This window comes from Myxine glutinosa, chromosome 13, assembly GCF_964187855.1.
Source record: "Myxine glutinosa chromosome 13, kmMyxGlut1.1, whole genome shotgun sequence".
NCBI lineage: Eukaryota > Metazoa > Chordata > Myxini > Myxiniformes > Myxinidae > Myxine > Myxine glutinosa.
In genome coordinates, this window is record NC_136273.1 from 54,024,687 (window position 1) to 54,037,452 (window position 12,766).

The window sequence follows — 12,766 nt, forward strand, 5'->3', positions numbered from 1 at the left end:
GATCGAGTTGTGTCCTGCCGAGAGTGGGCGTATTGCGCCCATTGTGAGCGGAGCCACGCCCAAAAAATGTCTTTTTAGGGGGTAATCGAGTTCAAGCTACATCATCTCCGAGGAAGTTGGTGGAATCTGACGGGGGTTTCGGTATTTGGTTTGGCCAATGTCTGTGTCTAGCCCCACGGAGCTCGATTTTTCATTTTTTTTCATTTCATTTTTCACCGAATTTTCGGTATTGTGTAGCTAACTAACCTCATAACTGATTATACATTATTTTCTATCTCATTTCAAGGTCAGTAACCTTCGTTTTGACATTTCCGGGCCTGGCCTGTCCGGGCCTGTTTCGGTTACAGTCCGTCATTTGTCATTGAATACCGCTCGCTCGTGAACCATCGTCGTCTCCTGATTTGTCCACATTTACAGTCAGATGCAGGGGCGGATCCAGGGGGTTGGGGGGTGCAGGGGGTGCGAATCTGCTGAACTGTTGGACCAGGGAAGAACCAAGGAACTGCAGAAACTTCCAAGAACGCACGAAATGCCGTTTCTGACGATCAATTTTTTTAAATTTTCTGGGGGAGGACCCCCAGACCCCCTTTGTCCCCCCCCCCAGCACTATCGTTTCATACACCCCCCCCCATCTTGAAATTCCTGGATCCGCCCCTGAGATGTACGCACATTCCCAAGTTAGGTTTTATTTTCAACAACAAAATGCAAACACCGATTAAGAACAGTTTATTATAAATACCTCAAGATCTCAATTTTGCTATTTTTATAAAAACATTCTTTTAAAGAAATCGATCAGTAAATGCTTCGGCCATCTTTGGTGAATTCCAAACGATCTATGTAGAGCATTTATGAAAATCACCCCCTCCCCACATCCCATTACTTTCATATGACCCAGCATGGTCCCTTCGGTGGTTACATGAACCAACTACAATGGCACTCGGTATAGAGCAAACCTCGACCAGGAAGAACAGTTTATGGTTTGTACGCCACTGATCGGCCGGATCTGGATCTGGACATGAACCAAAATCGAATCAATTTGTCCTCGTCACATACTCAACCCTCTCCACCAAACTTCGTCCACAACTTTTTGAGATATCCTGCTCACAGTCAGACAAACAGACAATGGTGAAAACATAATCCCTGTCTACCTTCGGTGGCCGAGGTAAATATGATCCCCTGGGTGGCCATAAAGGTTTTTTTTGTGTGCTCAACACTCAATATGCTTTTTCAATTAGCCACAAGTACTATATTTCATCGGCCTACTGTCCTCCATGGATTTATAAATCGTGGAAAATGAGGTTTTTTTTTAGGTTCACAATTTATTCCTCAAGGTTTACCTTAGTTTTCTGTTACAGAAATGCTGTAAAAACAACCTCTGGATAGACAGGTTTTGGGACACGATGACGTTATGTAATCGATACCATGCTAATGTTAGACCCAGAATGATAAAACTTTAAATGATAAAACTTTTGATACCCAAATCCGATCCAGGTTCCTCCCGGTGACTCCATCTTTGCTCTTTACTTATTTTTGGGTTCCTTCTGATGACTCCAATGCAGTATTTGGTTTTCTGTTTCATTACGATTGCATCACATCCTGTTGCTGTGTGGATTCTGCTCACCCGCTGATGGACCTCTGGTAGCTTGTAACTGTTGCTGTGTTTTTGCCTGAGGAAGAACTGCTGAAATCTATCTATCTGGGTTCTTCCCAACATCTTTCTAGGGCTAGGATCTAGGGCTAAGAGTTAAGGGAAGGAGCTAGGGCTAGGAGTTAAGGGAAGGAGCTAGGACTAGAAGCTATGGCTAGGGGTTAGAAGCTATGGCTAGGGGTTAGAAGCTATGGCTAGGAGTTAGGGCTAGGAAGGAGTTAGGGATAAGGGTTAAGCATATTTGTTTCTTTCACATTTCTTTCTACTTTTTCATATTTCTCTTCATTCATTCTAATTCTTACTTTTTCTTTATTTCTCTCTTTCTTTATCTATGTCTTCGGAGAAGTGAATTCTTGCAGAATTTTTTTTTTCTGGAAGGCTCACTTGGCTGTGGCTGCATGGGTTTGAGGGTGGAGGAACCCAAATCCTATCCAGGTCATTAATGATAAAAAAAAAAACGGACACATAAAACAAAATAAAGGGAGCAGGAGAAAAGATGGAGAGAGAGGGGGAAGCACACAAGCACAATAGTCTAGTAGGAAGACTAGGTCCCCCTGCACCCCCCGGAGATATACTTCTAATCAGTGTTTCTAGATTGGAAAAAATGTGTAGAAAATGACTAGCTATGGCCCCAAGCTGAAAAAATGTCCCACATACCATTTTTATGCAAATTACTGCTGCAAATTTTATGCAAATTTTTGATGAGGAGTAGAGTTGAGGGGTCTTTGAGGGCTTCATCGAGGTGCTCTCGGTTGCAAGACTGGGTCATTCTGAGAAGCACAGCAGGGTCAGAGATCATGATGTTCTCCTCCTCAGTGAATCTCTCCATCAACAGCCTCTCCATTGCCTCACACACTGTTTTGAGGCAAAAGAGGGACTTTGCGTAGGCCTTTCCACTGAGAACACCTTTGAGAGATCCACTTGTTACTAGTTGTGCCTCAAAGAGAATCTCTGCATATCCAGAACCACGCATCTTGTGTCCAGTGAGCATCCCGATGTAGTTCATGGATGTGTGGAAGGGTCCAATCGTTACTACATGACTAGCAAATTCATTTGGCCAGCGCCAGATGATGGGAAGGGCTTTCATGCAGACACCCAGATCAAATGTATTCAGGACCCATCTCTGACCCACCTCAGCAGTTGCTGCCTCGGAACGCTTCAGTAGCTCACGAACAACTGCGTTGTCTGTGATCGGTCTGTGCCTGGTGCCTGCATGGCATGGCAATGGCCTGCAGCCTGTGCCTGGGCTAGGGGGTTTCACCTCTGCAACTGGTTCTCCCCCACCCAGCAAATCAACAGTCGACTACTGCACGCCTATCCACCAACCGATCACAGACAACGCAGTTGTTCGTGAGCTACTGAAGCGTTCCGAGGCAGCAACTGCTGAGGTGGGTCAGAGATGGGTCCTGAATACATTTGATCTGGGTGTCTGCATGAAAGCCCTTCCCATCATCTGGCGCTGGCCAAATGAATTTGCTAGTCATGTAGTAACGATTGGACCCTTCCACACATCCATGAACTACATCGGGATGCTCACTGGACACAAGATGCGTGGTTCTGGATATGCAGAGATTCTCTTTGAGGCACAACTAGTAACAAGTGGATCTCTCAAATGTGTTCTCAGTGGAAAGGCCTACGCAAAGTCCCTCTTTTGCCTCAAAACAGTGTGTGAGGCAATGGAGAGGCTGTTGATGGAGAGATTCACTGAGGAGGAGAACATCATGATCTCTGACCCTGCTGTGCTTCTCAGAATGACCCAGTCTTGCAACCGAGAGCACCTCGATGAAGCCCTCAAAGACCCCTCAACTCTACTCCTCATCAAAAATTTGCATAAAATTTGCATAATTTTGCATAAAATTTGCAGCAGTAATTTGCATAAAAATGGTATGTGGGACATTTTTTCAGCTTGGGGCCATAGCTAGTCATTTTCTACACATTTTTTCCAATCTAGAAACACTGATTAGAAGTATATCTCCGGGGGGTGCAGGGGGACCTAGTCTTCCTACTAGACAACAACATTTGAGAGCAGGGACATCGGGAGATCTGTGGGAGAGAGAGGGCTTGGCGGTAGGAGGCGTGGGAAGGGGGTGGGGGTGCGAGAGGTAAAAAAAAAAAAAGCACATGGACACAGCTACGACTTCCAGGAAAGAAGTCGGTATTTCATAAAAGTGGATCTGGGGTGAATTAACAGGGGTAGAAAAGATCAAGGTTTTGGATGGGGGGAGATAAGAGATGGTGCTGAACAGCTGTTTTAAAGCCCTGGAGGGAGGAGTTGGATTGAAGAGAGTGAGGGGGTTTGTTCCAGAGGCGGGAGAAAAGAGGAATGAAAGAGTGAAGGTGAGCAGAGAGTCTTGATTTTGGCAGTTTCACCAGAAGAGGGTTGCAGGCAGATCTTGTGCGACCTGTTGGAGTATTTGGGGGACAGAGCACAGGCTAGAGAGGATTCGGTAGAAGCTTTGGTTTCTACAACGTGAAGCCGAGCTAGGTGTGAGGCAGGAGCACCAGCCCAAAGGGGAGAGCAGTATTCCATTGAGCTGCGGATGAAAGCCTTGTATGTGGTGAGGAGCTCAGGTGTGCCAAGGAAGGACTTCACACGATGGAGAATGCCCAGTCGGCGACTGCCTTTGGAGGCCAGCTTGGAAATGTGGTTTTCCCAGGAAATATCGTGGCAGATTATGAGACCCAAAAGCTTGAGCGACAGAACTTCTTGGAGAGGATTGTTGAGAAAGTAGATGGGAGGGTGGTCCAGTCAGTCTTTTCGGAGAGACATAGTAAGAGTGTGAGATTTGTCAGGATTGAAAGACATGTTCTACTTGTTTGAACAGTCTGCGATTTTGTCCAGGTCTGCAGAGAGTGAGGAGGCTGCAGACTGCCGATCTGAGGGATGAGGAATGGAGCGGCAGAGAGTGGAGTCATCAGCAAAGAGATAGAGAGGATTTTCCAGAGAGTCGGATAGATCATTGATGAAGACCAGAAAAAGCACAGGGCCCAGAACACTGCCTTGGGGAACTCCAGCCTGAACAGGAAGGGGAGATGAGAGAAATCCATTCAGGGCCACACGTTGACTACGACCAGAGAGGAAGTCCGCAAGCCATGCATGGAGATTTCCATGGATACAATAGGAGGAGAGTTTGGTGAGCAGAGCTGGGTGCCAGACCGTATCGAAGGCACGTGATATGTCAAGTGAGACAGCTCTGAAATCCTGTTTGACATTAAGGACCTCCATCCATTGTTGAGACAGCAGAAGCAACATGTCCAGAGTAGAGTGACCTGGTTCCTTGACTAGGTTCCTCCTGATAACTCCATCTTTGCTCTTTTCTTTTTGGTTCCTTTGGATGATTCCAAAGTACGAGTTGTATTTGGTTTTCTGCTTCATTACTTATTTACAAAGAATTATTGAGCTGCCACAATGTGGATGCATGCACAGGAACATGAATAGTCGCACTCTGTTCGTCCATGGACTTACTGATCAACTCTCATAGCATATCAGACACTTGTCTAGTCACCTGACACTTGCTTTGCACAATTAATGGCAGGTGCGATTCGTATACAATCCTACTTGGGCTTGTCTCCACGGGAACGATTAATTATGCTTATTTAACATTTTGGGGAAAGTTGAATTTCATTGACATCACTGTCTCTCTACCAGGCCTCTGTCCCTCACCAATATAAAGCGGAACTTGACAACAGCCTGGAAGATCTTAAGGAAAAATACAACAACCTAATGGTAAGTTTTAATATTATCCCCGCCCCCCTTTTAGAACTTTTAACAGAATCCAACAAACGACTCCTTTCCCCTACCCTGCCTTGGGGTCATCTTGGATCATCTTGGATGTAGATGGTAACAAGTTGAAATTACCAATCACACTCGATCTACAGTATCTGTTAATTTATCAAATGCAAATATGAGCGGAATTAATTTCCAAGTTTGTTCTCATGCTGGTTTCATCATTATTGGAATGTGGTTGTGGCGTCGATGTGGTTCGCCAACATATTATGATAGGAATTTATGTGTCCAAGGTACCGGCATACAATGGCCTGCTCTATCAAAATATTACAGGGTCTTGAACACCCACTGCAGATGACCAAGAATCAGTGAGAATGTGCCAGAAGTCCATTTAATTGATCAGGTGTTGATATTTGGTACACCTGGCTCTGGTTATATGAAACACAAGCAATCTGCAATCTGTGGGCCTAAACTGCTCTCTCGTGCGAGCACAAGGAAGGGTTTCCCCAGAAGGACTAATAAATGATTAATGGCTTACGTTTTAATTTAACCTCCACATTATTTTATACTCGTAAAATACAGAAGGGTCTTCCTTTATTAAAAAAAAAAAGAAAAAAACCTAAATATAGTCTTTGTGTCTCTTACTCTTTTATGGTCACAGGCTGTATCCATGGACCGCAAAGAGAGCCTGCACAAGCTCGAGGCATTCATCCGATGTGCCACCAAAGAGCTCATGTGGCTCAACCAGCGCGAGGAGGAGGAAGTGACCTACGATTGGAGCGATCGAAACACGAACATGGAACGAAAAAGTGAAGATCTAATGGTGACTGGTTCTAGATCAAACATGACCTTCATCTTGCTAACACACCTCTTTTAGTCCCTTGCATCCAATTTGAAAGTGTTCCTATGATTTAATTATTATTTATTTATTTTTATCATGTGAAATGATCACATGAATACTTAAATTTGTACAATTAAATGGATATCATGTTACATTACAATTGATCAAAGTAGATTTAGGTCAATGTGGGGTCAAAAACTTCCTTTTTAGCTGTTTTGTGAAGCCCGAACATGGATTTTCTGTCAAAGCAGGTAATTGACGACTGTTCCAGATCACACCGAGTATGTCAAGCCTGTCGTCCTTTACCCTGCGCTCACGAAGCAATAAACAGGGTTAGGTATTCGGTTGTATAGGCGTGGCGTACGTACGTGTGTGCGTGCGTGCATTTTAAAAATCCATTTTTCTCGGAAAGCGTTGGTCCGATTGACACGAAATTTTACCATAGGAGCGCCTTCGCCTGTAAAAAATTTTATTCATAATTATGACGTCATATGTCATGTGGTATGGACGCCATCTTGGAAAAACGTTACACTATATATCCGAAACCGCTCAATGGAAAAAAATTGAAGCGAGGCTCATTGTCAAGTAATCCCCATGGGGAATAAGACATGTTAATGATGATGTGATTGCTGCCTTCATTATGACGTCATATTTCGACAAGTACAAAGCTTGATCTGATCAGTATGAAAAAAAAAAATTTCTCTGCAACTGTTAGTCCGGATACGAAATTTTCACCATGGGAGCATCTCCTCCGGTAGAATTTTTTATGACAACTATGATGTCAAAGGTCATGTGGTACAGGCGCCATCTTGGAAAAATTGAAAAACGTTACACCTCTATATCTCCAAAACCGCTCCATGGAAACAATTGAAACAAAGCTCATTGTAAGGAACTCCATATGGGGAATAAGTGTTGTTAACGATGACATCATTGGTACCTTAATTATGACGTCATCATTTGACAGGGACAACGCTTAGTCTGATCAGTTTGAAATGTATTGAGCGTGATCTACACAATATATTATTTAATAGAAATTTATGATGTTATCGCTCACGTGGTCTGGCAACAATATTGGATCAAAGAAAAAAATACCCCTTCAAAAACAGAAGATTATTTAAGTTGACTGCGCAAGGTAAGTATTCCATGAATATCATCTAGTTTAAAATGGTTGGGTCTAAAATGGGTCTTGAAGGTCAAGATCACCTAAAGAGTCCTGGTTTTGGATGGCCATACTTAGTTCAGTTACAGGACCACTCGGCCAATTTCTATTTTTGCCAACGACTGTTGACTGTTTTCATTATCAGATGTTGATGAAATCTATGGAGCAAGAGGAGGTGGAGATAAGTCGTGTGCAGCAGATGGCAGACAACCTGATTGCGGAAGGACACCCTGCAAAATCCACTGTGGAGGTATGAAATTAGGCAATTTTACATTAGATTCGTCACCTTCAGTGATATTGACACACCAGATTGTGTGATGCTGGCAAAATAACCGATAAAGCTTTAACTAGATTTTTTGTGGTTCGGTGTGATGCTGCATGATATACTGCAGTATCTATAACAATACCTTGATGAGGCAATACATGATATATCTAGAACAATACCTTGTTGAGACAGCACATAACATATCTATACCAATACCTTGTTAAGGCAGCATGTGATATATCTAGAACAACACCTTGTTGAGGCAGCGCGTGATGTATCTAAAATACCTTGTTGAGGCAGCATGTGATGTATCGAGAACAATATCTTGCTGAGGCAGCATGTGATATATCTACAACAATACAACAACAATAATACAACAAAACACACAAAAAGGTGCAAAAACAGATCCTTGCAACTACAGACCAATCAGCCTGCTCCCAATTATCAGCAAAGTCATGGAATCCATCATTGCTTCGGATATCAAATCCTTCCTCTTCTCAATTGCTTCATCTCTGATCATTCATTTGGTTTCAGACAAGGTCACTCTACTCTGGATATGCTGCTTCAGCTGTCTCAACAATGGATTGAGGTCATCAATGCCAAACAGAAAATCAGAGCTATCTCCCCTGACATATCATGTGCCTTCGATACGGTCTGGCACCCCGCTCTGCTCACCAAACTCTCCTCCTCAAACTCTCCTCCTATGGTATCCATGGAAATATCCACACATGGCTTGCGGACTTCTTTGGTTGTGGTCAACGTGTGGCCCTGAATGGATTACTCTCATCTCCCCTTCCTGTTCAGGCTGGAGTTCCCCAAGGCAGTGTTCTGGGCCCTGTGCTTTTTCTGGTCTTCATCAATGATCTCTCTGACTCTCTTGAAAATCCTCTCTATCTCTTTGCTGATGACTCCACTTTCTGCCGCTCCATTCCTTATCCCTCAGATCGGCAGTCTGCAGCCTCCTCACTCTCTGCAGACCTGGACAAAATCACAGACTGGTCAAACAAGTGGAACATGTCTTTTAATCCTAATAAATCTCACACTCTTATTATGTCTCTCTGAAAAGACCGACTGGACAACCCTCCCATCTACTTTCTCAACAATCCCCTCCAAGAAGTTCTGTCACTCAAGCTTTTGGGTCTCACTATCTGCCACGATCTTTCCTGGGAAAACCACATTTCCAAGCTTGCCTCCAAAGCCAGTCGCTGACTGGGCATCCTTTGTCATGCGAAGTCCTTCCTTGGCACACCCAAGCTCCTCACCACATACAAGGCTTTCATCTGCAGCTTAATGGAATACTGCTCTCCCCTATGGGCCGATTCTCCTGCCTCACACCTCGCTCGGCTTCACGCTGTTGGGAAACCAAAGCATTCAGAATCATTGGAATCTCCCGTGATGAAGCTGATTGTGACGGCCTTTCACTCACTCACCGCAGGCAGGTAGGTGGTCTTTCTGTCTTCTACCGACTCCTCTCCGGCCTTGCTCCCCCAGCTCTATCTGTGCTCTGTCCCCCAAGTACTCCTTCAGGTCGCACAAGATCTGCCAGCAACCCTCTTCTGGTGAAATTGCCAAATCAAGACTCTCTGCTCACCTTTACTCTTTCATTCCTCTTTATTCCCGCCTCTGGAACAAACTCCCCCACTACCTTCAATCCCACTCCTCCCTCCAGGTCTTTAAAACAACTGTTCACCACCATCTCTTATCTTCCCCCATCCAAAACCTTGATCTTTTCTACCCCCGTTAATTCACCCCAGATCCACTTTTTTGAAATACCAACTTCTTTCCTGGAAGTCCTAGCAGTGTCTATGTGTTTTATGCCACTCCCAACCCCCTCCCTCTTCCCATGCCTTCCCCCCCCCCCTCCCCCAAGCCCTCCCTCTCCCACAGATCTCCCGATGTCCCTGTTCTCTACTGTTGTGCTTGTGTACTTCCCTCTATCTCCCCATATTGTCTCCCCCTCCCTTTATTATATGTTTTATGTGTCCGGTTTTTTTTGTGTGTGTGTGTGATTAATGTTAGATCTTACATGAGCCTCGATCTTGTATACAAGGAAAAAAACCAAAAAAAAACCTTGTTTAGGCAGCATGTGATGTATCTAGAACAATACCTGGTTGAGGCAGCGCATGATGTATCTGAAGCAATACCTTGTTGAGGCAGCACTTGAGGCATCTACAGCAAAACCGTATTAAGTAGCACGTGATGTATGTGTAACACTTGCATTTTCCCTTGTTTTTCACAGGCTTTCATTGAGAGTCTGCAAACACAATGGAGTTGGCTTCTGGAGCTTGTGAAATGCATGCAAGGTCACCTGAAGGAGAACAAGCGATACTTCCAGGTAAGGACAACCCTCTGGACAAGTGTAGAACTATGCAGCTTATATTTAAAATATTTCACGAATAGTTGAGCCATCTGTTATTCTATTTATATGTACTAGGGCATGCCCGTACTATATCTATATCTAAAATTATATCCCCCCCCCCCCCCTCTATTTACATGAAATGGTTTGGTCCAAAGCGAACGGCTTGCAAGTATGGTGACAATCCCCCCCCTCTATTTACATGAAATGGTTTGGTCCAAAGCGAACGGCTTGCGAGTACGGTGACAATCCCCCCCCTCTATTTACATGAAATGGTTTGGTCCAAAGCGAACGGCTTGCGAGTACGGTGACAATCCCCCCCCCCCCCCCTCTATTTACATGCAATGGTTTGGTCCAAAGCGAACGGCTTGCGAAGTTTGGTAAAGAAATCGCCATAGCTCGCTAACTACTTGTCCGATTAATATGAAACCTTGAAAAGGCACATCCTCGGGTCCCCAGCAATATACCTGGCAAGTTGCAAGTATATCGGACCGGTAGTTGTCGCGAAACAGCGGTCACAGACAAACATACATACATACATACATACAAACATACAAACATACAAACATACAAACATACACACAGAGATTACTGGAATTATAGATAGATGTATATATGAGGAGTATATTGATCTATAGCCTCCCTTGTGTTAAAACATCACGATGAGCCAATCAGATAACACAATGATGAGGCAGGCAGAAAAAACCTCCATAATCAGTGATTTTCTGTGGATTTTAATTCAAATAATTTTTTATATACCCCTAATCCACACCTCAACCCACTGTTGATGCAGCACCTTTTACACCACCTTATTTAACCCGTTACATTAGTTAATTGTGCCTGTTGGTTGTCCTTTCTGACGTCCCTAAAAACAGTAAGTTTCCTTTTTGGAGTGATTTTCAATTATGTTTGGCTGCCAAAGAGGCAGACTAAATTTGTGTAGCTCACTCCTCTGCGCATGGGCGATCGGGACGAATGCAGAGGCAAAATGCTAGTAAACTGCAGGTTCGTTTTCCGATTAATGTTCAAAATATAACATTCAATTGAAATTAAGTTGTTCCACGATCATAAACTGACTGTTGTAGACAGACAGACAAGAGTGAACCAATTGCTTAACCCCGCTTTTTACTTCACGCATGTGGCATAACAACATAACAGGTAACTTGTAATATACAACAGGTGAACTGTATTATATAATACATAACAGGTAACTGGTTGACTTTTGGATGTTAAAACAGTCAAGTCCACCGAACATGAATAATCTTTGGCACTTTGTTTTTCGATAACTAAAGATTGAAGGAGATAACGAAACATGTTGTGCTGTTATTGTCGCAAAGGTTGTCCTTGCAGACAAATAGGGAAGTCTTTTCATCAAACGGACAAGGATAAGATCCGGCAAAGTACCTTTTTCCATATGTTTTATTTCCTCTCTGTCCCATCTCGCTCTTTACTGAGTCTTGAGCTGGCAGGATATCCTAGAGGTACGCACACTCACCATTGAGCGGTCTAGCCTGGTTTTGAATCCCAACTAAGCTATAAACCCCTGTCCTGGTGTTTCGCATGCAGGGCAAGACATCAATGTTTGTGCAGTCCCTTGGATGGACATTAAGCTGGGCATCCTGTCTACTAGCATTAGTTGGTGGACGTTATAGATCCCACGGTGTCCTTCGTGAAGAGTAGGCGAGTCTTCACCGGTACCCTAAGCAAATTACAAATTCCTGCTTTAACCTACAGGGGGCATGCTGCGGCAATGACGAAGCTGCACCGCAGTAACAATGTAACCACCGGACTGAAGTCATTGTATTTCTGTCCAATACGCATTCAGTAACAACTGACCTTTCAACTCTATTAATAAATAATCGGGTTAGAAGCTTTGGCCCCAAAATGGTCTTCATCAGGAGGCAACCCTCTTCTGATAAAGGCAATTCCTGTTGTTGAAACTTCTCTTTTGGCCACTTCCTTGTGAAAATTCACTTCATTCAGAGATTTCCACTTTTCTTTCAATCCGATCTTTCCTCGTCAAGTGTCTCGTGGCTCATTGTTGTTGTTTCATGGCGCGCAGTTTTTCCATGACATAGAGGATGCTGAAAGATTGCTGAGGTCCCAGGAGGAGACGATTAATCGTTACTACAACACCAACAACAACACAGCAATTCCCGAGCTTCAGAATCTGCTCCAAGACGCCATGGTAAGGCAGTCAGGATCCCGAAAATTCCAATAATCAGCCATAAACTCGCACAGGCCCATGACAGTACCGAGTACATACATTAAATGATTATACGATAGACAATTGTATTCAGGTGCATGTTTCTAAAGAAGGCAAAAAACATTTACACAACTCAGCTTCTTTTACAACCAGCATGCTCATGTGACTCTTGCCTTCAGGCAGAGAAGGAGGCAGTTACCTCGTTCAACCGCACTGTGAACAGCCTCATCACGCAAGCCAAAACCATCGTGCAGCTGCGTCCTCGCCTGCCAGAGCACCGAGTTCACGACATGCTGTCACTACGTGCCCTCTGCAAGTATCGACTGGACAATGTGAGTGAAACAATGGTAATGGTTTCTGGCACGGTAACCTCTTGCACGCTCAGCTCGCTTCAATATATATATATATATATATATATATATATATATATATATATATATATATATATATATACATATATATATATATATACATATATATATATATATATATATATATATATATATATATATATATATATACTACTGTGTTCAAAAAGTATCCGACCTTTATTTTTCGTGCGTA

At 43.6% G+C, this 12,766-nt stretch overlaps 1 protein-coding gene across 1 annotated transcript in view; it reads left to right on the plus strand.

The window, feature by feature from the left end:
- Nucleotides 1-12,766, plus strand: part of LOC137438947 (desmoplakin) — a 68,352-nt gene that overhangs the window by 22,519 nt on the left and 33,067 nt on the right. Inside the window, exons 6-11 of the mRNA XM_068134441.2 lie at nt 5,298-5,375; nt 6,037-6,198; nt 7,521-7,625; nt 9,880-9,975; nt 12,059-12,184; nt 12,382-12,534. Coding sequence (XP_067990542.2) covers nt 5,298-5,375; nt 6,037-6,198; nt 7,521-7,625; nt 9,880-9,975; nt 12,059-12,184; nt 12,382-12,534 — 720 coding nt within the window. The remainder of the gene's footprint in view (nt 1-5,297; nt 5,376-6,036; nt 6,199-7,520; nt 7,626-9,879; nt 9,976-12,058; nt 12,185-12,381; nt 12,535-12,766) is intronic.